Below are 25,020 nucleotides of genomic sequence, written 5' to 3'. Positions count from 1 at the left end.
TGTAGATAGTAACCTATGTACTACGCGCATACACAGGTGGAAAAAGTACTCAATTGTTATACTTGAGTAAAAGCAAAGATACCTTCATAGAAAATGACTCAAGTAAAAGTAACCCAGAAAAATACTACTTCAGTAAAAAAGTATCTGGTTTTAAATGTACTTAAGTACAGTGGTGGGAAAGTACACAATTGTCATACTTGAGTAAAAGTTGCTTTTATAAATGCATTACATCAAATTCCTTTTTATTTTGCAAACAAGACGGCATAATTCTTACATATATATATTTTATTTTTAGACAGACTGGGGCACACTCCAGCATCATTTAGAAACACAGTTTTTGTGTTTATTGAGTGCGACAGATCATAGGCAGTGGGAATGACAATGCATTATTTTGATTGGTGCATGAATTGAACAATAATTCTGTCCTGTCTGAGCATTCTAAATGTAACGAGTACTTTTTGGTGTCAGGGAAAATGTATGGAGTAAAAAGTACATTATTTTCTTTAGGAATGTAGTGATGTAAAAGTATATCAAAAATATAAATAGTAAAGTACAGACACCCAAAAAAACTACTTAAGTAGTACTTTAAAGTATTTTTACACCACTGTACACACACACACACAAGGCTAAACGTCAGCATTCATAATAAGTGTACAAACTCTGGTTCAGAGTGGTTGATGTTCATGTAAATGAAGCACAGGTTTTTCATATGGTACAAGTAACATTGACAAGTAAAATATTGGAAAAGTAACATTGACAAAACCTCATTTGATGTCACAGATGTTGCCTACTTAAAACAGGTCAACCAAGTAAAGCACATGAAAGTAAAAATGACAACGCTTTGCCTGCTGTGCCTGGAGGATGAAAGAACAAAGTGCTACTTTTTCACAAGTCCAGAGAGGTAGCCTATATCGCAACACTCAGCAATCATAATAATCCCCTTCCGACGACGCCTTGCAAAGAGTTTCATCACCAACAGCCCCTCCTTCCATTAAACAGAAAACCCTATATTCTCTCCCGATGTAGCTACAGCAGCACTTCTGATTTCTGTCTCCCCATGTAGATACAGCAGCACTTCTGATTTCTGTTTCCCCATGTAGCTACAGCAGCACTTCTGATTTCTGTTTCCCCATGTAGCTACAGCAGCACTTCTGATTTCTGTTTCCCCATGTAGCTACAGCAGCACTTCTGATTTCTGTTTCCCCATGTAGCTACAGCAGCACTTCTGATTTCTGTTTCCCCATGTAGCTACAGCAGCTCTTCTGTTTCCCCATGTAGCTACAGCAGCTCTTCTGTTTCCCCATGTAGCTACAGCAGCTCTTCTGTTTTCTGTTTCCCCATGTAGCTACAGCAGCACTTCTGTTTTCTGTTTCCCCATGTAGCTACAGCAGCTCTTCTGTTTCCCCATGTAGTTACAGCAGCACTTCTGTTTCCCCATGTAGCTACAGCAGCACTTCTGTTTCCCCATGTAGCTACAGCAGCACTTCTGTTTCCCCATGTAGATACAGCAGCACTTCTATTTTCCATTTCCCCATGTAGTGAAAGCAGCACTTCCGTTTCCCCATGTAGTGAAAGCAGCACTTCCGTTTCCCCATGTAGTGAAAGCAGCACTTCCATTTCCCCATGTAGTGAAAGCAGCACTTCCGTTTCCCCATGTAGTGAAAGCAGCACTTCCGTTTCCCCATGTAGTGAAAGCAGCACTTCTGCAGACAAGAAACCCCAAAACACATGCTGTGTATTTCCAAAGGGAAATTAATTTCTCCTGATTAGGTATAACTAACTAACTACTGTGTTGCGTCAGCCATACAATACATAGGCATTTGCAGAGGTGTTGGTTCATTGTCTGTGACGATGTGCAGCAGTGGATTCTTGCCCAGTGGTTCATCACGTGGGCTGGGCTGGTCGGCCTGTCCCAAACATTGCCAATCGGTGTTGCTGTCAGTAATAGCCCTCAGACGATGGTGCCGACCCAAACCGTACCGACTAGGATGGAGTATCAAAGGTGGTCCTTTCCAGCACATTGCCAGCAACTACAATGGATGTAGCCATAACCAGGCCAGCTCCACTTGGCTCAGTAGAGTGAAATGGGCTTTACAGTCCAGTAGCTGTGTGCACCATCCAGCCACATTCACCTCTAACAGTGGCCAGCCTTGTTTTATATTGGCCACCTCTAGAAGGGCCATAAATCTCTGAGCTGATCTCACCACACCACCCCAATCTCATCCTGCCTGCCACCTGCTGTGGCGCTATACAAGGCCCCCTCATCTGTTCTCGTTACCTGCTGTGGCGGGACGGGAGACAGGAATTGAGCTTTATTGCAAATCTGGGTCTCTGACATGGGGCTGTAGCTATCTGCGCAGTATGTCGACCCAAACACGCTTTGCTTGCCTGCACCAACGAGGATGATGAAATAACTTGGAAATCGGAGCAAGAGGGAAACTTCAGAGACTCTACGCAGATCCTATCTGTGTACCCCTCCTCGCCCATTTAGGCTACTCAACAGTTTCCAAGGTGACTGGGAAGTAGAGCTGGACGATATATCGAATGAATGTTTTTGTGAGATATTACAAATGCCTGCATCGCACTAATCATTTTAAAAAATAAAAATGTATGAGCGTTTATGTCAGCATGTTGTCTTTTTGGTCTCGTCTCCTTCTCGCCAACTGTGCTGTGCACCTAACCATTTACACCAGAGATCTGTATATAATGATGAGATGCTCATGTCTCCGTCTATAACAATGGGAGTCGTTGTCCCAAAGACACGAAAGCAGGTGACAAGCTCAGGTCCAAAATAAGCCCATAGAAACGTATTGGCCTTATTTGACAGATTTTGGCGAGTGAAACTTCTCGCGTCACTTCTTCCTCTCTGTTTATACACACACACACACACACACAAAAACCGCTCCCCCTACACTCACAACAACAAAGATGAGAGATCACTTATTCCTCTCTGACAAGAGGTTTCAACTTGCCATTTGGTCCAACAAAATGTGTCATAGGGATACCGAAACAAATTGAGACATTATTTTATTGTAATAGAGGAGAAGTTGACCTTTCTAATGATGCCCTTTTTACATCTCAACTACTCAAATTGCACACAAGGCAGACACCAGTAAAACAGGAATGGATGAACATTGATTCTGGAAAACTAATGGTCAGTTTGTCACGTGGAACCGCTAGCAGCATCTTAGCCAGACCGTTATACTAGCTGTCTAGTCTGTTTATAATACCACGTACCCCTAGCAGCATCTTAGCCAGACCGTTATACTCGCTGTCTAGTCTGTTTATAAAACCACGTACCCCTAACAGCATCTTAGCCAGACTGTTAACTCGCTGCCTTGTCTGTTTTATAAAATGTGCAATAAGCTTAAAAACACAATTATATAAGGAATTGGCAACTCCTTCTCATTCTGAGAAACAAGGTAGGTCACATGATTCAACATCTGAACAAAGTGGCCAGGCTAGCATGCTGTTCAAACAGTTGGAGACGGACAGAAGGGTGTGTTCATAACTGTTCTGCCTTGTTAGCTAGCAAATAGATCCAAGTTGGCTAAACTTGAAATATAAAGATTAGCTGGCTACTCCACTAGCACTTGGGCTTGTTTATGAGACCTGTGTTAATGTTCTAATGCCTGCTACTAGTTAGTCATTATTAGTGAATATGCATTATGCATAGTTCTGGTTTTAAAAAAAGATGTAACAAAAATGGCATTTTCATTGACGGACTTGAAATCCAGACAAGTGATTATTGCAAAAAAGCAAGTTAAACTATTTTGATAAAATAATACAATTATTAGTGGATCTTATGGTGGTGGAAGAATTATATTTTGCCTAGGTATAATTTCACAAGCCCTACATTTATTTGATTATTTCTGACTGTTTTAAAATGCTGTGTATTTGGCCTTTAAATTGTAAAACAAAGCTTAGAGAATTTTATCAATATCGATGTGATTTGTCCACAAGTTTGAAAAATAAAAAAATAGATGATTTTTAGACCAAACCGCCCAGCCCTACTGAGAAGTAAGTAAGTAACTCAGCCTCTGAGCAACAAAAAAGGCAAAAGCATATTTTCACTGCCCACCACTAAAATAGTACCATGGCACTTATAGTAAAAGCTATTCAAAGTGCACCATTAAGAGTTGCTGGCAACCAATCAAAAAACAGCTACATGTAACACAAATTAACCACCATTACCTAAAATAAGGACATCAGTATTAGATTAGCCTATATGCCACCAAATCATCCCATGTACATCTCATGTCCAAAGCATATTGGCTAACATTATTCAAGCAACATAAAAACCCAATACAGCAGTGATTGACAGTGCTGGATTATATTTTCTGAAACAAAAGGCATTCACTACAGAACGGCGGGTTTAATCGAAATGTGACCCAGTTTAACATTACTTGACATGGCGAATAGCAAAACGGGTTTCTTTATGTATGAAATACATTTTGGTCAATATAATAGATACAGGATATAGCACACAAAGAAATCCTATTAAAATACATTTTTAAATAGTATTCTTAAAATACTCGATTTTAGAATTGTATGATAGCACACTTGACTGCTTGCTGATGGATCCTAAAGAGAACCTTGCAATACAGAAAGCTGATCCATTTCTCCTCATCAGAAATGCATTGCAGCCAGAGAACAAGGCAAATTTAATGATTTATGCTCATCCCCATCATTCCACGAGCAACAAGAGGACTGCAAAATCAACACTTGACCATTTCACTACACATAATCTCTAGGATAACGACAGACGGCTCGCTGATAAATATCATCCATCCTTATCCGCCCAGACCTTTGTCCGCTGGTGGGGCCATGTTTCGGGTGGTTTCCTTCTCAGACGTCCAAATACATAATTGTGATGATTCAGCAACGTGATAAAAATTCCTAGATGGCATTTATCTACGAACATCAAACGAAACGTACAATGTGTAAGGTTAGCTATCCTGGTGTGTAAACACTGAACATTGACAGCGAAGGCTTGATAAGACATCGCGGGTGGTGACAACGTAACAACTGGCTAAATGACTTCGGCAGGTGAACCAGTTTGCTAACCTCTACCGCCATCGAACACGATTGGAAATGCTAAGCAATCGACTGTTGAGCAATGCAAACTTGCATCTATCAAATCACCAAACTGTGCACATATATACATTGTATCACAAAATACTGTCGAGCCCGTTTTATCGTGCTGATTTATGTCACAAATGAAGCCACCAACCTGATCGCGCTCCGACAACCGTTGCTTCGGCTCGCGCTTCCCTCAGCTCTGCAAGGCACGCTCGCACAGATATGAAGCAGCAGGTTTGAACAGCTCCAGACCTAGTTATAGTATGTGCATGACTAGGCAAACTACAAGAAGCTCAATAAGCAGTTGGATTGCAGGATATCCATTTAGCAGAAGCCACCTATATCTGGTTACACTTTTTTTTCTCGACAACCCTCAAGCTGTCACTACTACACTACACCACTGCTTGCGCGTGACTAAATACCAGTATCTGTGTAGTAGCCTACAGACTCCCGCCTGCTGAACAAGCAAGGGAATCCCCATACTCAGCTAGTTAGGAATTACAAGATACGCTTTTTTTTTATTCAAAAAAAATATGTAACATGTTCATCTAATTACAAAACATGTCATCATTCACACACAGAGGCTAACAAGAGTTGAGACGTATACTAGAATAAATGACTTGATATTGCGCTGAGCTCAGCCAGCTGCTGGACACCTGAGAAATGAGTTTACTGGCTGGCTGGCTACAGCATAGAAGACACGCATTGGGCAAGCAAAGCTCAGCATATCGGAGGTAATGGCATGCACGCACACTCAGCATAACAACACGTTTCGCTTTTCAACTCACCAAACTTGATGTTTTTCTATAGTTCTCTATTGTCCTCTATTGTGTAATAAAAAGGTCAATTTGAACGTAGCTACTACAATTGTGACTGCCAGACAAGCATGCGTTGTAAATCCCGCTCGTCTCTCCTTGTTGATTCCTTTCTCTACATTCCCTTGTATCGCGAGCCAGACGTCATGTTTGGTCACGTGGGTTCATTCATGAAGTATCAACAGAAGGACACCAAAAATCATATTTTCATGTGTGCAATCTCTTGCATAATGTTGCAACGCATCTGTAAAAAAAAAAAAATGTTTTTAAAAAAGAGCTTGTTCTAACGCAATATAGTTGATTTTGCAAATATGGACACTTTTGGATGTTAAATGTTTTTGAAAATAAAACTGATTGAAACTGCTTTTAATCTATCTGATTTGTTTTCTTTACTATGTCCGCAAACAAGATCTAATAGTGGCTGAGACCATACTATTTAAGAATATAAAGATTTGTATCGGTTTCCCCAAATACCTGAGTTACAACGTCATAAAATGTGCTATTTTAGTTGTAAAGGAAATTACCAAAATTGTGCCATAATACAGTTGAAGTCAGAAGTTTACATACACCTTAGCCAAATACATTTAAACCCAGTTTTTCACAATTCCTGACATTTAATCATAGTAAAAATTCCCTGTCTTAGGTCAGTTAGAATCACCACTTTAAGAATGTGACATGTCAGAATAATAGTAGAGAGAATGATTTATCTCAGCTTTTATTTCTTTCATCACATTCCCAGTGGGTCAGAAGTTTACATTCACTCAATTAGTATTTGTTGGCATAGCCTTTAAATTGTTTACCTTGAGTCAAATATTTCAGGTAGCCTTCCACAAGCTTCCCATAATAAGTTGGGTGAATTTTGGCCCATTCCTCCTGACAGAGCTGGTGTAACTGAGTCAGGTTTGTAGGCCTCCTTGCTCGCACACACTTTTTCAGTTCTGCCCACAAATATTCTATAGGATTGAGTTCAGGGCTTTGTGATGGCCACTCCAATACCTTGACTTTGCTGTCCTTATTAAGCCATTTTGCCACAACTTTGGAAGTATGCTCGGGGTAACTGTACATTTGCGACCAAGCTTTAACTTCCTGACTGATGTCTTGCTTCAATATATCCACATAATTTTCCTTTGTCATGATGCCATCTATTTTGTGAAGTGCATCAGTCCCTTCTGCAGCAAAGCATCCCAACAACATGATGCTGCCACCCCCGTGCTTCTCGGTTGGGATGGGGTTCTTCGGCTTGCAAGCCTCCCCCTTTATCCTCCAAACATAACGATGGCCATTATGGCCAAACAGTTCTATTTTTGTTTCATCGGACCAGAGGACATTTCTCCAAAAAGTACGATCTTTGTCCCCATGTGCAGTTGCAAACCGTAGTCTGGCTTTTTTATGGCGGTTTTGGAGCAGTGGCTTCTTCCTTGCTGAGCGGCCTTTCAGGTTATGTCGATATAGGACTCATTTTACTGTGTATATAGATACTTTTGTACCTGTTTCCTCCAGCATCTTCACAAGGTCTTTTGCTGTTGTTCTGGGATTTATTTGCACTTTTCGCACCAAAGAACATTCATCTCTAGGAGACAGAACATGTCTCCTTCCTGAGTGGTATGACAGCTGCGTGGTCCCATGGTGTTTATACTTGCGTACTATTGTTTGTACAAATGAATGTGGTACCTTCAAGTGTTTGGAAATTGCTCCCAAGGATGAACCAGACTTGTGGAGGTCTCAATTTTTTTCTGAGGTCTTGGCTGACTTTTTTTTGATTTTCCCATGATGTCAAGTAAAGAGGCACTGAGTTTGAAGGTAGGCCTTGAAATACATCCACAGGTGTATATCAACTCTAGAGCTCTGTCAGTGACCAATCGGGTTCTTGGTCACCTCCCTGACCAAGGCCCTTTTCCCCCGATTGTTCAGTTTGGCCAGGCAGCCAGCTCTAAAAAGAGTCTTGGTGGTTCCAAACCTTTTCATTTTAAGGATGATGGAGGCTACTGTGTTCTTGTGGACTGTCAATGATGCAGAATGGTTTTGGTACCCTTCCCCAGATCTGTGCCTCAACACAAATCTGTCTCAGCACTCAACAGACAATTCCTTCAACCTCACGGCTTGGTTTTTGCTCTGACTTGCACTGTCAACTGTGGGATATAGACACACGTGTGTACCTTTCCAAATCATGTCCAATCAATTGAATTTACCACAGGTGGACTCCAATCAAGTTGTAGGACCGTCTCAAGGATAATCAATGGAAACAGGATGCACCTGAGCTCAATTTCAAGTCTCATAGCAAAGGGTCTGAATACCTACATAAATAAGGTATTTCTGTATTTTATTTATTTGCAAAAATGTCTAAAAACTGTTTTTCACTTTGTCATTGTGGGGTAGTGTGTAGATTGCTGAGATGTTTTTATTTTTAAATCCATTATAGAAAGCAGTAATGTAACAAAATGTGGAAAAGGGGTCAGAATACTTTCCGAAGGCACTGTATATAGTTTCCATTTATTTAACTCTTTTTTTTTTTAAACAGGTGCATTAAATATTTTCTAATTATCAAGACTTTTGTAAGTGTAATGCATAGTAGAATGTCAAAAGCCTGGGTGTGAGACAGGACAAAAACAGTGCAAAACAGTGAATTCCAGACATTAAATGCTTTATAAAATAAAGAATATTGAAAGCTGAAAGAAAAAGTTTAGGTTATATTCTCGATGTGAAAATTAACATTTTATCTTAATCTAACCCGGAGACACAAAAAGGCCAGTATTTGCAAAATCACCCATACATGCATACAGGCTACAGAACGATAGTTTAAATAATTTAATTAATCATGAAAGTTTTGGAAATAACATTTAATAAAACAGATCTAGACTTTACACATTTTGTTCACAAAATATATAAACTCTTACACGTTCAGCATATTCATGTATTTCACTTTGTATTGGCCTAATACCACTTCCACCTTGTAAACAGTAATATGCCAGTCAAATATGTAAAAGGACTGAACGTAAAATGTCTTATGTAAAATACTATAGTCTACCTACTGTGTATGTGTAACAATGATTGCTACCACCTTGAACAAGTCTCTCACACAAAGGAGATGTGTTTGTGTGTAGCAAGTCTATCTTGCAAAAGAGATTCATCTACACTGAACAGAAATATAAAAGCAGCATGTAAAGTGTTCCATGAACTGAAAAAAAAATAAAAAATCACAGAAATGCTCCATATGCACAAAAATGCTTCTCTCTCAAATGTTGTGCAAATATTTGTTTACATCACTGTTAGTGAGCATTTCTCCTTTGCCAAGGTAATCCCTCCACCTGACAGGTGTGACATATCAAGAAGCTGATTAAACAGCATGATCGTTATACAGGTGTACCTTGTGCTGGGGACAAAAGGCCATGTAGTTGTCACAACACAATGCCAGAGGTTTCAAGTTTGAGAGAGCTGCAAATTGGTATGCTGACTGCAGGAATCTGCACCAGAGCTGTTGCCAGAGAATTTAATGTTAATTTCTCTCTGTCGTTTTAGATAATTTGGCAGTACATCCAACCTGCCTCACAACTGCAGACCATGTGTATGGCGTCATGTGGGCGAGTAGCTTGCTGATGTCATCATTGTGAACAGTGCCCCATGGTGGCAACCCTGGTTATGGTATGGGTAGGCATAAACTACAAACAAAATAGCATTTTATCGATGGCAATTTGAACAAACAAAAATACCATGAGATCCTGAGGCCCATTTTTTATTAAGGCATCTTTGTCAAACAGATGCATATCTGTATTCCCAAGTCATTTAAAGTCCATAGATTACGGCCTAATGAATTTATTTTAATTGAATGATTTCCTCATATGAACTGTAACTCTAAAATCTTTGAAATTGTTGCATGTTCCGTTCATATTTTTGTTCAGTATAGATAGAAGTCTATATGTGTGTAACTTTTGTAACATTAATGACTCCCATCTTGAACAAGTCTATTTTAAAGAAGATATACATCAACAAGACAAACCTGGATAAAGAAAAGTTCAATAGGATTCCCATTTTGTTGTGGTTTCCACGTGTGTCTAAACAGTGTTGCTCCTTCTACAAACTCCCTCAGTCAGGATAAAATGATTAACATACTAAAGCTGTAATATAATCTCTCAATCAAGCAAAGAAAATAGCCAGAAAATGAAGAGATAAACAACAATAGAAAACAAGGACCTTTGCTGTTTAGCAACAGACCAAAATAGTTCCAGTAAGACTGTACATAATGTAGGACCTAACAATCTGTGTAACGGAACATATAGGCACACATTCTATGAAACAGAAGCTATAGATAGCTAAGCACATAAGACAGCCAACTTCACATCTGTCTCTGTGTTTCTACTGAAAGGGAGTGGGCGGCAGGTAACCTAGAGGTTAAGTACGTTCCAACAGTAACCGATAGATACCTGGTTCAAGTCCCGAGCCGACTAGGTGAAAAATCTGTTCACATGCCCTTGAGCAAGGCACTTGACCATAATTGCTCCTGTAAGTCGCTCTGGATAAGAGCATCTGCTAAATGGCTAAAATGTAAAGGAATTGTGACCTGTTGCTCATCACCATGTTGGTCCATCTTAACTGTCTATGTTCGTCTTCTTCCCCCGGTCACCTCCTACCGCTTTTCTCCTTCATCTGCACTGATATGACAACACTGGACAGGTGAAAGCCATAATATCTATTAGGAACTTGCTTTTACCTGTCCAGATGTTTCTAGTCAGTGAACATGGAAGGAGAGCAGGAGAAGTGTCCCTTCACCCTACATCCTCTATTGCTGCTTTAAGTTTATCCTCACATTTATGAAGCTGTCATTTATGCCCCTCCTCTCAGCTGGCATGCTATAACCATAACAAACATTTTAGGGTTGAAATAATATGTTCAGCGGCGTTTCATTCTTTTGAGGGTCTCTTCCTGGGGCGTATCACTAGGAAGCAAAAAGACCGAAACAGGGAGGAACTACCTGAACTTGTTTTTGCTGCAAAATGTTTTGATATGGTCTGCAATACACAAATGAATTCACCACTGTTCTGTGATCAGAGCCACTCAGTTCAATTACTTCTTATGCCTGGGGTTGCTGCTGTTGAACAGGCTGATCCCAGATCCCGTCCGGACGCCCACCCCTGTTCCCACCCCTGGCTGCTGCAGAACCTTGTCCAGCGTAGTCTTCTTGATGGCCGCAGGAGAGATCTTCTCCTGGTCAGCCAAGAACTGGAGCTCCCTGATTGAAAGAAACAAAATAAATGTACACTACCTTTTACTCTTAACAGATCCCGAGTGACCTCAAGTCAAATATTCACACACTGACACTCCCGTTTGAGCCACATAATTTAAAAGAGATGGGACTTTTCTCATGGAGTGTGTCTACTATCTGTTAGTTACAAAAAGTTCAGACATATGCATCTAGCACCCTCTGCTGTCTAAACAATAGCATCCAGCCATACAACAGAGCACTATGATACAGACATTCAACACAAACATTCAAATGATTATTATTTTTACACAAAACATATGTCTGGTTCCCTGAACCCAGATTTAGACCAGTCCTAGACTAAAAGCACACTCAATGGAGAATCTCCAATAAAAGTGCTTGTAGGTTGGTTGAATCTGGGTTGGGGAAACCCAACCCATAGCCTAGCTGACATAGTGCTACATCAGTCTTATGTGGTTATATCAAAAAGCTACATTTTGTTAAATGCCATGTCCAGAGACCTACTGGCCTCACCATACCACCAGCCAGGGCTTATCCACAAAGATCCAACATATTGAATGTTGCAGATAGAAATGTAACACAGACTTGACATGGTTGTTTATTCTTCACGACAGGGGATCATGTCTACTCTACCACGCAGATTTCTATCTGCACATTCCAGTTTGATTTCCAGGACACAGACTTAGCCTAGTCCTCGACTAAAAAGCATTTTCTATGGAAATTTTCCATTGGAAGTGCTTTTTAGTCCAGGAAACTGTCCCTCTGTAAAGTGGTGCCCAGCCTACCTGGTCCTAATGCAGGAGGCCTCCACAGCGTTGATGAGCAGGGCGCGGAAGCCCCCACTCTCCATGACGTGCAGGGCGTGAATGGTGGCGCCCCCTGGGGAGCAAACGTTGTCCTTCAGCTGGCCAGGGTGCTGCTCCGAGTCCAACAGCATTTTGGCTGCTCCCTATGGGGAAGACAAAAGAGACATGAACATACTGTGGTGAATTTGGGCGTAGCCTCGACCGGGGAACTGGAACCCGGGTCCCTGTGAGCGACAGTAACACATCTTAACTGTTACACCAAGAGATCCAAACCCATTGACGAGGTTGCTAGGTATACCAAGGTTGCTTCAATATGGTACACTCTACAGTCAAGCAAACATTTGCAAGGCTCATGGTTATAAGATGTCAAACTCAAGAGAAGAACTCTCCACATTTTTGCTCAGATGCAATAGATTTCTTTCAAGATGTTTCCAGATCAAAATCTGATGTATAATAAAGAAAACATTCACAAGCAGTCCTCAAAAGAGATTTCTGACTGATTATATTCAGGGCTTGCCTGATTGTTAGTCTCTGTTCAGCATTTACATTCCCCTCATTGTACTCTGTGTCATTTGCCAAAGATAGCTGTGGGCATTATCAAATCAGGATCAAATCCCCTGATCTCCTCAAGCGCATTAATGATAGAATGTTCATATTTGAAGAAAGACCAGTCTCTTTGGCAAATGACAATGTGTACAAGGAGTGTAATGTTACAGAGACTGGTATCAAGACTAATTCAGGACTAGACGTTCATAGAGAATGCATGTAGATTATGTTCTCACCAGCAGGGCCTGTGCTCCAAGCCGTATAGCCAGTCTCCTGGGCAGACCCATTTTAACCCCCCCGTCAGCAAGCGCTTCCACAGCTGTAAATGCCTATAGGGAGACAGACGAACACACACTTATCATATGCACACTCATCACATGTATAAAACACAGTTCGAAATGGGCTCTAGAGATTATAGAATAGAGAAAAGAGTTAACAGAAATGACTAGCCAGCCAGTAGTTTAAGTGGGCATAGTAGGTGTTCTCCTAGGAGATAGGCAAGGTCCAGTTCTTATAACCAATTACTTGCATGGTCGATCATGAAAATAATGAGCTAAAATAGCTTTACAACCCAAAGGTATGGTTGTAGCCCTACTGGGCTAACCTAGGCATTAGCTTGGGGAGCTAGTCTTCTGGTGTCAGGAGAGGTCAGTCATCCCACAAGCGGGGTTTACTGAACCACCTCAGTTACAGTGGCAGACATGCAACGCACAATTCAAAAAAAGCACATCAGAGTTATCTTGTTGCAGGTGCGTGGGTATAATGTGGTATCTTAAAAGAAAGGAGAAACCTGCACACTACTCCTGCTCGTACTGTATCACTTTTAATCACAGTTTATTAAAGCATGTCGGCCTCTTGGCCTTCAGAGCTTTTTGATAGTAAATGTAAAATAGAAACTACAATAACATAACCACTCACATAGGCAGGTCCACTGCCACTGAGTCCGGTGACGGCATCGATCAGGTCCTCCTCCACCTCCGTGCAGTAGCCCACACTGGCCATCAGCTGCTCCAGCAGCCTCCCGTCCTCTAGCTCGGCGTGGGTACCCGTGGCGTAGACCGTGGCTCCCTCCCGAACCACCACCGGGGTGTTGGTCATGCATCGCATCACCTTGGGGAACGGGCGGTACTGGAGCAGCTTCTGCAAAGGGCAGGGGGAGAATAACACTGAAGTTAAGATTAGTTGATAGAAACATGAGGGAAAGCTTCATGAAAACGGTCTCTGCAGTGAAACGGCCTTTTTTTTTACCCCCTTTTTCGTAGTATCCAATTGTTAGTAGTTACTGTCTTCTCATCGCTACAACTCCCGTACGGGCTCGGGAGAGACGAAGGTCGAGAGCCATGCGTCCTCCGAAGCACAACCCATCCAAGCAGCACTGCTTCTTAACACAGCGCGCATCCAACCCGGAAGCCAGCCGCACCAATGTGTCGGAGGAAACACCATACACCTAGCAACCTGGTCAGCGTGCACTGCGCCCGGCCCGCCACAGGAGTCGCTAGTGCGCGATGAGACAAGGATATCCCTGCCGGCCAAACCCTCCCTAACCCGGACGATGCTAGGCCAATTGTGCGTTGCCCCATGGACCTCCCGGTCGCGGCCGGCTGCGACAGAGCCTGAGCTCGAACCCAGAGTCTCTGGTGGCACAGCTGGCACTACGATGCAGTGCCTTAGACCACTGCGCCACCCGGGAGGCCGGAAACCTCCTTTTTGAATACGTTTTTTATTTTTTACTTGCAATGACTTGGATATGTAGTTGTGTGGGGGCCAACCCAGATACAAGTATGTGGACACCCCTTCAAATGAGTGGATTCAGCTATTTCAGCCACACCCGTTGCTGACAGGTGTATAAAGTCGAGCACACAGCCATACAAGCATCACAGAGAAACATTGGCAGTAGAATGGCGCGTACCGAATAGCTCAGTCCTTTCCAACAAGTCAGTTCGTCACATTTCTACCCTGCTAGTGTTGCCCCGGTCAACTGCAAGTGCTGTTATTGTGAAGTGGAAATGTCTAGGAGCAACAACGGCTCAGCCGCAAAGTGGTAGGCCGCGCAAGCTCATAGAACGGGACCACTGAGTGCTGAAGCGAGTAGCGTGTAAAAATCCTCTGTCCTCGGTTGCAACACTCACTAACGAGTTCCAAACTGCCTCTGGAAGAAACGTCAGCACAAGAACTGTTCGACGGGAGCGTCATGAAATGGGTTGCCATGGCCGAGCAGCCGCACGCACACAAGCCGAAGATCACCATGCGCAATGCCAAGGGTCGATTGGTGTGGTTTATAGCTCGCCGCCATTGGACTCTGGAGCAGTGGAGACGCGTTCTCTGGAGTGATAAATCACGCTTCACCATCTGGCAGTCCGATGGACAAATCTGTGGGGGACAATCAACTCCATATTAATACTGGTGATTTTGGAATGAGATGTTCGACAAGCAGGTGCCCACATACACTACATGTCCAAATGTATGTCCTTACTCATCTTTGCTTACAATCATATCAGAAATAACCTGCCTAATGACTCACAACTTCAACATGCTCTAAAAGTAGGCAAGTGTTTTCCATCATTCTCTGTGCCCCAGATTACACAGGACACAGAATTCTCAGAGGCCTCATCTCGTGACAATCCAACCTTGAACAGTCTCAAACTGCTGAATCTCTCTCTATGTACCAAAAGTAGCAGATGTCTCACTGTTACCATGTTCAATTGAAAGTTGTATCAGGTTCATATCAACCAAAGTCTGTAATGATGCATGCACATGTATACAGCATTCAGAATGACTATATAATGCTGACACTCAGAAGAAGAATTTGCCTTTGAGCCATGCCTTTTCAGACACCTTGCTATTGGCCTTTTTCACAAGACCACTTGTAACGCAAAGATCCTAGAAGTCTAGTCTCCTCTTTTACCTTTTCAATGTCAACTTACTACTGCAGAATTACAGCTTACGGTTGTTTTTAACATACCACTCGCACACTGACTGGAAACTGCTCTGGATAAGAGTGTCTGCTAACGGACTAAAATGTGATGTAAATGTCACTAAGACAGGGTTAAGTTAACGACAAATACCACTGAGCTACGGAACTACAGTATCGAAGGTAGATTTTAGAAGTAGTGTATTAGGCACATCCAGTAACTTGCAGGTGCAGCATACAAAAGTAAAAGACAATATAGAAAGATAAGATACCCACAAACAGTTGAACGCTTCCCCAGTTTTATTGCGCAACGTTTTGAACCAAGAACTTTCCGGCATTACAAAAAGCTGGTTCTCTCAAATATCACAGTATGAATCTATCCTGATTCTCTATTTGTCAGTGTCTTGTGAGAGCGCATGACTGTTCATCAGATTGCAGTGTGTGGCAGCTTTCCCAGTATCAGGACAGAGGGCTGAGGTATTTTCAGCGGGAACAGAATGGAAGGGCGATTCATGTTGTAGCAGCCGGAAGTTGCTATGTCCTAGGGCTATGTGAGACCAGAGCACGGTAGTCTCAATGGCATTTCATTGATTTCTTGCGTCCTCTCACCTCCTTCAATTGAGATTCTCCCAGGGAGAGGGACTTCTGACCTCATCCAATGGGTTTTGAGGACGATGAGAGAGAACACGAGGAATCAAGGAAATGCAATTTACTGGAAGCCTCAGGTTAGGCTATAAAAGAGGGCTGTAGCATCATTGATCTGACAGGATGGAACAAGTTATTTCAAAGCAGGATTCCACCAGAATGCTTTCACCTATCCAATCATATCAGGGGCTTGTTCAATAGGCACCAATCGTAAGAAAACCAGTGAGTTCAATAAGAAATATACATTTCAGTTCTGTTGCAAAACGTTCTGTTCTGTGCGCTAATGAACACGACCCAGATCCGTAGTTCAGTACTGAGGAGAGAGAAAGCGAGAGACAAAGCACTAGCTAAAGTCAACTTCAATTGGATTTCACAGTATGAATCTATCTTGATTTTGTATTTTTGTCACTCTTCCATTTTCTGTTGCAAAACATGTCTAAAGATCTGTAAATCAGTAGAGAGAGAAAGCTCTAGCTAAAGTCAACTTCCACTGGACTCCAAACTGACCTTCTCAATGGAGCTGATGGTGACACCAGCTGCACAGGACACAATGAGGTGGCGGTCCTCAATGTCCGGTCCGATCTCATCCAACACGAAGGGGATGATGTGTGGTTTGACAGCCAGAAACAGAACGTCACTCTTGTTTACCACCTCCTTGTTGCTGGTTGTGAGATTGACACCCATTTTCTGTGTAGAAGAGCACAGACAGTGTTGATCGTTACCCCTCAGTATGACAGCATTTCTAAAATATAATTGAAATGAACAAAATGTATGATGTGCCTTTTTCTCGCTCTGTCTTTCTTTCTCTATGTATCTCGCTTGTGTGTGTGGGATTTCATTTGAGTGTAGCCGATGCGAGATGGTAATAGATATGCTGTAACTGAGGAAACTTATTCCCACAAACATCCAGCGCAGCCCAATGACTGATCCATTCTACTCACTCGCAGTCCAGACACTGTGGGAAGATCTGTGTCTGGGGAGCTGGCAGTGATCCTCTGTGTGGCAATGACACCTGCAGGGATGGGAGAGGGGGAAAAAATCAACTGGAAAACCCTGGTGGCTGGTTTCGGACACTGGTGGCCAGCCTTGGCTGCGTTTCAGACACTGGTGGCCAGCCTTGGCTGCGTTTCGGACACTGGTATAATCTAAAAACGAGATATTTGTATACAAATAAAACAAAAATAAAAACTAGCAAATCAGGCCTGAAAACAAACAAACTAAACTTCAAATAAAAATGTACCTAATAGAAATAAAAATTAATATAAAAAGAAAACTATAATAAGCTTGGATCGGCGTGGTCAGACCAGCTTGACCAAGATCATGCTGGACCAGCTTGGTCACCAGCATAAGCTGGTATGTGTCTGAAACACAGCGAAGGCTGGTCACCAGTGTCCAAAACACAGCGAAGGCAGGTCACCAGCAAAACCATCTCCAGACCATGCTGGTAAACCAGCATAACCAGCTAGACTAGCTTAACCAGCATCAGACCAGCTAAACATTTGGAGATTCAAACTTCATATTTGACAATATTAAATGGCTCATGCTCCTCAAAGCATAGCCAGCAGATATGACCTGCTTGCTTACAGCCGCAACAGGGTCGGACAGCATTCCTGTGTATATTAAGACAAGGTGGAACCAGCTTGAGATAGTACCTCAATCCAGGGATGAGAAATGTGCTGTACTCCAAATTGTCCTGTTATAAAGAGAAGATTGAATGACTGCTAACAACGAGCAGTCATTCAATATTCTCTGTGTAAGAGTTGGGATAATTGGAACATTCAGAGTAAAAACGTGTTTCTGGATTGAGGTATGTTTTCCGAGCCATATCTCGCTCCAGCTCTGTAGTGTCTTAATATACACATGAATGCTGTCCGACCCTAGTGCAGCTGTAAACAAGCGGGTCGGATCTGCCAGCTATTAAAAACAATGCTTAGACGGTTACCTGCAGCGCTGAATCCCTTCACCAAGGCATGGGCCAACTGACCCGCTCCGATGAACCCCACGCTCATTCTGAAGTTTCTGTTGTTGCTGTGAAGAAAAAAGGACACTGGTAATATCAAGAGACATAAAAAGGTATACGCAATTACACCCGCCTTGTGTAAACAACAAAGAATATGTAGCACTTACAGTAAACAGTAGTTACTTCCTGCTAACAAATGGAATCACAATACATGCCGTTATGACACAGTTGAAGCAATGGCGACAGCTTCCTGCAACGAAGTAGCCTAAATATTTGACAGACGAATCAAACTTACGGGTGTTGCGACGAATGTATAAACGGTTTCCTTTTCCAATGTTGCCGCCAAACATATAGTTCAACAGAGTTACAGTTGTAACAGCGTTTACATGATTTCCACACCAAAAAACGATTATGATAATGACATGCGAAGTGACCAATAGACTGAGAGAGTCGCTAAACGTCTAACCAATGACGGTGGCAGCATTCATTTATTGTACAGTTATGGGTGGGTTCTGTAAGCTGTGTACAGCCAGTTGCATCAGCCTTGCAAGTACAGTGGGCGTGGAGAAGAAACCTCTAGGTTACGTTCCAGATCATGCCCTTCTAGTGGCTGAATCCGGAAGAGCATTCATTACCTAAGTATAAAAGCGCAGTCCTTTTATTTACTGCCTTAACACATCGACGTGTTAGTGATAAGATATACTATCAAGGTATTTGCTTCTCTATTTCAGGACACTAATCCTAAAAGGCAGAGAGGCCTATTATAATTCACTCATACATTAGGGAAATATAATGTTGAGATGGTGTTTTCACCATTTAAACGGTAGACTAGCACCAGCATTGTTTTGGGTGTCAGTTGAGGACAGGTGAGGACAGAACAGTTTGAACAGAGCCATCATGGTTTCTTGGACCCCATTAATCCTAATCCATTCTTCATTTAATAAAGGACATTTTAGTCCAGTAAACCAGTCCATACATCACAGGCTATAATGCTATACAAATGTAAGATCACAGATCCCCTGACAGAGCAGCATTTTGTGTCAGAAACAAAACCTAATATATCTGATTGACTAGATGCATCAGTAATGTTTATGCCTATTACTAGCTAGTCTGCAGCCCACTGTTCATGAAGGTGGAGACAAGGGGAGAGAGATGAACAAGTGCACAGACTAAACAATCTGTTCATTTTAATGACATTTTGAATATTCACAAGTTTCAGAACTTTTCTATCGGTTTAAATCATTGAGTACATCGCATGGTTGTCATTACAATACAGTGTTCAGGGATGTTTTGCAGTGCATACATCACATATCAAATAGTGGTAGCTGTACCTATGCAGTCAATTCCATAACCTCCCCCCTTACACACCACACACACTCACACATACTATATATTACCAATTTCGTATTGACAGTTGATACACTGAACATTCAGCTCATAATGAATCTACACACTGACTGAACTTGGACTAAAACAAGAGGAGCTGAAGTTGAAACATGCAGTTGGGTGTTAGTATAAACACCAAAAGTACTCAATGATGGAAAGCCAATTCAACACACTACACATTACATGTTTTATATATTATTGTCATTATTTTAAAAAACATCTTAGTTAAGATAAAGGTTTCTTGAAACACAATAAATTAAACAGACTATTTAAAGACATGAAAACAACCCAGTGATGATGTAGGACGTCCTTCAATACATAATGGGGACATGTTCATAGAACAAAAGCAAAGTACAGAAATGACCATGAACCTCCTTATAATCTTGAAAATGTTTTTCAACAATGTGCATTATTAGAAGGCGACTACATTTTATTGATTGCTCGGTTTACTAAACCTTATAATAGCTTCTTTATAACACAGATTGTAGAGGAAAAGTTTCAGTTTAAATCACACTGCCAGACTATGAGGTTTACAGAGTTCTTTCGCATTTAGCACATCGCTTTTGCACTACGAAAATGTCGCCCAACATGTTCAAAGCTCTGAATTAAACCAATGTACTGCACCATTAGACAGAGTGCCTACAACAGTGCTGGCCCTTGTCTCAGGTTTCTCTTAGAGATTATAATACTGATATTACTGATAATAGTGTTAAGGAATACACTGATGTTAAGACACAACACTGATGTTAAGACATAACCCTAATGTTAAGACGTAACACTGATGTTAAGAAAGACACAACACTGATGTTAAGAAAGACACAGCACTGATGTTCAGAAAGACACAACACTGATGTTAAGAAAGACACAACACTGATGTTAAGAAAGACACAACACTGATGTTCAGAAAGGCAACACTGATGTTAAGAAAGACACAATGTTAAGACACTGATGTTAAGAAAGACACTGCACTGATGTTAAGACACAGCACTGATGTTCAGAAAGACAACAATGATGTTAAGACACAATACTGATGTTAAGAAAGACACAACACTGATGTTAAGACACAGCACTGATGTTCAGAAAGACAACAATGATGTTAAGACACAATACTGATGTTAAGAAAGACATAACACTGTGTCACTGCCGTCAAACGAAGTGGACCAAATTGCAGCGTGGTAAGTGTACATTTTCCTTTTATTTTAAAATGTCGCTAACAAAACAACAAACGAAAGACACAACCGTGAAGCTTACAGGGCTAAGTGCCACAAACCAAGTCAACTACCCACACTGAAAGGAGAGAAGAAGGGCTACCTAAGTATGATTCCCAATCAGAGACAACGATAGAAAGCTGTCCCTGATTGGGAACCATACCCGGCCAAAACATAGAAATAAAGAAACATAGAAAACAAAAAATAGAATGCCCACCCCACATCACACCCTGACCTAACCAAATAAAACATCTCTCTAAGGTCAGGGCGTGACACACTGATGTTAAGAAAGATGTAACACTGATGTTAAGAAAGACGTAACACTGATGTTAAGAAAGACGTAACACTGATTTTAAGAAAGACAACACTGATGTTAAGAATGACAACACTGATGTTAAGAAAGACAACACTGATGTTAAGAATGACAACACTGATGTTAAGACATAACACTGATGTTAAGACATAACACTGATGTTAAGAAAGACAACACTGATGTTAAGAAAGACACAACACTGATGTTAAGAAAGACACAACACTGATGTTAAGAAAGACAACACTGATGTTAAGAAAGACAACACTGATGTTAAGAAAGACACAACACTGATGTTAAGAAAGACACAACACTGATGTTAAGAAAGACACAACACTGATGTTAAGAAAGACACAGCACTGATGTTAAGAAAGACACAACACTGATGTTAAGAAAGACACAACACTGATGTTAAGAAAGACACAACACTGATGTTAAGAAAGACACAGCACTGATGTTAAGAAAGACACTGATGTTAAGAAAGACACAACACTGATGTTAAGAAAGACACAACACTGATGTTAAGAAAGACAACACTGATGTTAAGAAAGACAACACTGATGTTAAGAAAGACACAACACTGATGTTAAGAAAGACACAACACTGATATTAAGAAAGACATAACACGGATGTTAAGAAAGACACAGCACGGATGTTAAGAATGACACAACAAGGCACAAAGCCATAACATCATTGAGGCGATATGTAATCTGTAGTAGGCATGGGGCATTCAGAGGCACTTGAGTGGAGATGCTGTGTGTCATTTCCAGTGTGGTCTCTGTCTGTCTCTGAGGGCCAGGGGTGCAACTCAAAAGTCTATACCCTCTATTCCTCGTATCCCCTCTCCACGCCTCCTCACAACGTCAGATCGAGGCAGAAGTCCATTCAAATATCGTATCGCCTCTTGTCTTCTCCAATGCTCTCCTCCCTTACCTCGTACGCCGTGTCCAATGAGGAACCGAGGAAAAAACTTTTGAGATTCACCCCAGGAGTGAGGAGGGTAGAGGGGTCCCCAGGACTGAGGAGGGTAGAGGGGTCCCCAGGAGTGAGGTGGGGTCCTCAGGCATCAGCGTGGAGTGAGGAGGGTGGAGGGGTCCTCAGGCAGCAGAGTGGAGGGTGGAGGGGTCCTCAAGCAGCGGAGTGGAGTGAGGAGGGTGGAGGGGTCCTCAGGCATCAGCCATTGAGGGAGGAGGGTGAAGGGGTCCTCAGGCAGCAGAGTGCAGGGTGGAGGGGTCCTCAAGCAGCGGAGTGGGAGACAAAGCGGATCCTCTGGGAGTAGATTAGGTCGCTGAAGTACAGCACCATGTTGACATGGGTGAACACCGCCACCACCAGCTTGCTGTCCCAGGGACAGTTCTCCCAGGGACAGCCGTCGGGGCGACCCGGCGTGCCATACTTCCTGTCGAAGCTAAAGATGGGCCACACCAGGGCGGCGCTCAGGTACAGCAGCGTCGCCAGGAACGTGTAGATGATCACGAAGCGGTCGAAGGGGAAACGCAGGGGCAGAGCCGAGGCTTTTCCTGACACGGTCACAGCGATCACGACCACGGTGATGGAGAAGCACAGGCTGTAGACCACCACGCAGTAATGAGTGGGGATGTGGCGGTTGTACTCGCTGCCGTTGGCCAGGGCCCCAAATATAATGCAGGCCACGAAGGCCTGGACCACCTTGAGCAGGCCTGACATGGTGGCCATGTAGCCCACCACATGGCCGGGTTTGGCCCGGGTCAGGAACACCTCAGCCGCGTAGGCGAAGCAGCAGAAACTGGAGCACACGGTGACAGCGATGCGGTAGTTGCGCACCTCGCAGCCCCCGTCCGACTTGGAGCACTGAGAGCGCAGGAAGTAGACGGGGTAGACTACGGAGGCGGCGACATACATGAGTGTGGCGAGCATGGCGAACGCCACAGTGAGGTTGTCCCAGGAAATGGGCATGCAGCAGGGGAGGCGTGTCACATCCATGGTGAACACCAGCAGCGTCATGGCGAAGCAGAAGCACCACACAAACATGCAGTAGATACCATAGGCGTGGTTGTATCCGGCGCTATGGGCCACCAGGGCTATGATGGTGCAGCCCAGGAGAAGCTGGAGCATACGGGCCGCTCCTAGAGGAGACAGCACCGCCGCCTTGTTCAGGTAGTGTCCGCCTTGGGGGTCCATGGTCACACCTCCTGTCCCCTAATTACCAAAAGCTGTCTGGGTGTATCTTCTTCCCAATGGTGACTCCAGGCAGCCTCCTTCCCTTCAGGTTAGGTGTCGTTGCCCCCGCCTTGGGGGTCTGGGTGTCACTTACACTCAAAAATGCCCCCAGGCAGCCCCCTTCCTATGCCCCCAGGCAGCCTCTTTCCTTTGCCCCCAGGCAGCCTCCTTCCTATGCCTCCAGACAGCCCCCCTCCCTCCCTTCAAGTTGGGTGTCCTTGGCCTGACTCTCCCCCTTTCTCTCTCTCTGTGTGGGGACCTCGCCCTTTGCCTGGCTCTTTTTATAGACAGGTCTAATTACAAATCTCTCTTTATGTTTCCCTGCATGCACCTTGTAATTACTGCAGTGTGTTGGAGATCAGGTTACAGTCGGCCACAATGGTGTTCAACTTACAACGCAGTCAGAGCCTTGAGCAGTGCTGATTTCATCTTCCCTGTCAACAGTTTAGCAATTTTGGATTCTCAAATAACATCAAATCTTGTAACTTCTTTGCTTCTCTAACGGTAATAATTTAATGTTGACCCAAGTGATCTGTCTAGTTTCTTACAGATGCTTGTATCAATAATCACAGATCGAGATTGACGGTGGCCAGATATAACATTACCCTTGTGTTTTAACTGAAAAGTCCAACTCAGTCACAAAGGGTCTTGTCATTCACTTCTCCTTCAGGTTATGGAAGCGCAACAAGTTCCTCGCTCCCAACGCGTCACTCCAGAGATCCAGAGCCCAACAATCCATCAACAGGCTCATTCAAACGCAGTACAGTTACATGAACATGGGGGAGTGCTCCGATAATAACCCATTATAGAACAGGGGGGTTAGGTTGTTGTTCTGGTTGTAGTCCTGTGTCCCATGCGGGCAGCTGTACTAGGCTTGTCAAGGTCCAATACTGATCAGCTCTGTCCTTGTAATCCTTCCACTGCCAGGACCTAAGCTCCCTGGAAAAGTCCTCCTCACTGTCTGATCTCTGTCTCGTGTCCCTCTTTCTCCCTCTCTTCTTCTCTGTCTCTCTCTCACACGCTATTTCTCTCTCTCTCTCACACGCTATTTCTCTCTCTCCCTCCCTCCCTCTTTCTCTCTCTCCCACTGCCTCTCACCCTCTTTCTCCTGATGTGTTCTCTCTCTCTCAAATACACACACACACCCTCTCTCTCCTACATGACAGTATTTGCCCCATAGGCTGCCAGGGAAAGTTATTTAAATGACTGCTCTGCCCAGCTCAGGGTTATGGGCCAGGCCGGGTCTATAAATAGGGGACTATATTCCACAGAGGAATGGGGTGGGAGCCCACATGTCCAGGTCCGCCCCCATCAGGCACCAGCGTGGGGAGTCGTGTTTCTGGGACAGAGGGAACTTACTTAGAGTCAGACTCTCTCTTTCTCATTCTCTCTCTTTCTCTCTCTCTCTCTTTTTCTGCCTCTCTCTAGCATGCTCAGTCTCTCACTGGGAGACTGCCTGGCATTTATCCCCAACGTAATGACAGGGGAAAGAGCCCAAGTCGGCCATTTGGGCCAGCAGTTATATACAGGTCCTAGGGATGATTATACATGAGATACTAGTAGCTACCAGCTTTGAGCTGAGTTTTGAGATTGAGTTTCATGTGACAGTCAAGGTATAGTAACTAATTGAAATTCATTTGTAAACCAAATAAATGCCTGATAAGATGCTGAGTTTCATGTGACAGTCAAGGTATAGTAACTAATTGAAATTCATTTGTAAACCAAATAAAAGCCTGATAAGATGCTGAGTTTCATGTGACAGTCAAGGTATAGTAACTAATTGAAATTCATTTGTAAACCAAATAAAAGCCTGATAAGATGTTGAGTTTCATGTGACAGTCAAGGTATAGTAACTAATTGAAATTCATTTGTAAACCAAATAAAAGCCTGATAAGATGCTGAGTTTCATGTGACAGTCAAGGTATAGTAACTAATTG

General features: G+C 42.9%; 2 protein-coding genes across 3 annotated transcripts; both read right to left on the bottom strand.

The window, feature by feature from the left end:
* Positions 1 to 9,611: 9,611 nt before the first annotated feature.
* On the bottom strand, positions 9,612 to 18,434 carry LOC112240339 (pyrroline-5-carboxylate reductase 1, mitochondrial-like). Of its 2 annotated transcripts, none has more exons than XM_042314041.1 (8): positions 18,276 to 18,434; positions 17,963 to 18,048; positions 16,962 to 17,032; positions 16,528 to 16,707; positions 13,383 to 13,604; positions 12,701 to 12,793; positions 11,898 to 12,061; positions 9,612 to 11,121 (listed from the first exon to the last, which is right to left on the bottom strand). In XM_042314041.1, exons 2-8 carry the CDS (start codon positions 18,027 to 18,029, stop codon positions 10,956 to 10,958), a joined length of 963 nt encoding a protein of 320 aa, XP_042169975.1. In that variant the 5' UTR covers positions 18,030 to 18,048; positions 18,276 to 18,434; the 3' UTR covers positions 9,612 to 10,955. The 2 variants fall into 2 exon arrangements, with proteins under 2 accessions (XP_042169975.1, XP_042169976.1); XM_042314042.1 differs by having other exon boundaries at positions 18,148 to 18,288.
* Positions 18,435 to 20,771: 2,337 nt separating this feature from the next.
* LOC112240337 (myeloid-associated differentiation marker-like protein 2) lies at positions 20,772 to 24,109 on the bottom strand. The gene has a single exon (XM_024408642.2). The coding sequence runs from the start codon at positions 23,042 to 23,044 to the stop codon at positions 22,121 to 22,123; it is 924 nt and encodes a 307-aa protein (XP_024264410.2). The 5' UTR covers positions 23,045 to 24,109; the 3' UTR covers positions 20,772 to 22,120.
* Between the last annotated feature and the right edge of the window lie 911 nt (positions 24,110 to 25,020).

Source organism: Oncorhynchus tshawytscha, unplaced genomic scaffold, assembly GCF_018296145.1.
Source record: "Oncorhynchus tshawytscha isolate Ot180627B unplaced genomic scaffold, Otsh_v2.0 Un_contig_12726_pilon_pilon, whole genome shotgun sequence".
NCBI lineage: Eukaryota > Metazoa > Chordata > Actinopteri > Salmoniformes > Salmonidae > Oncorhynchus > Oncorhynchus tshawytscha.
The sequence above is the reverse complement of the archived record's forward strand: the minus strand, read 5'-3'. Positions and strand labels throughout refer to the sequence as shown.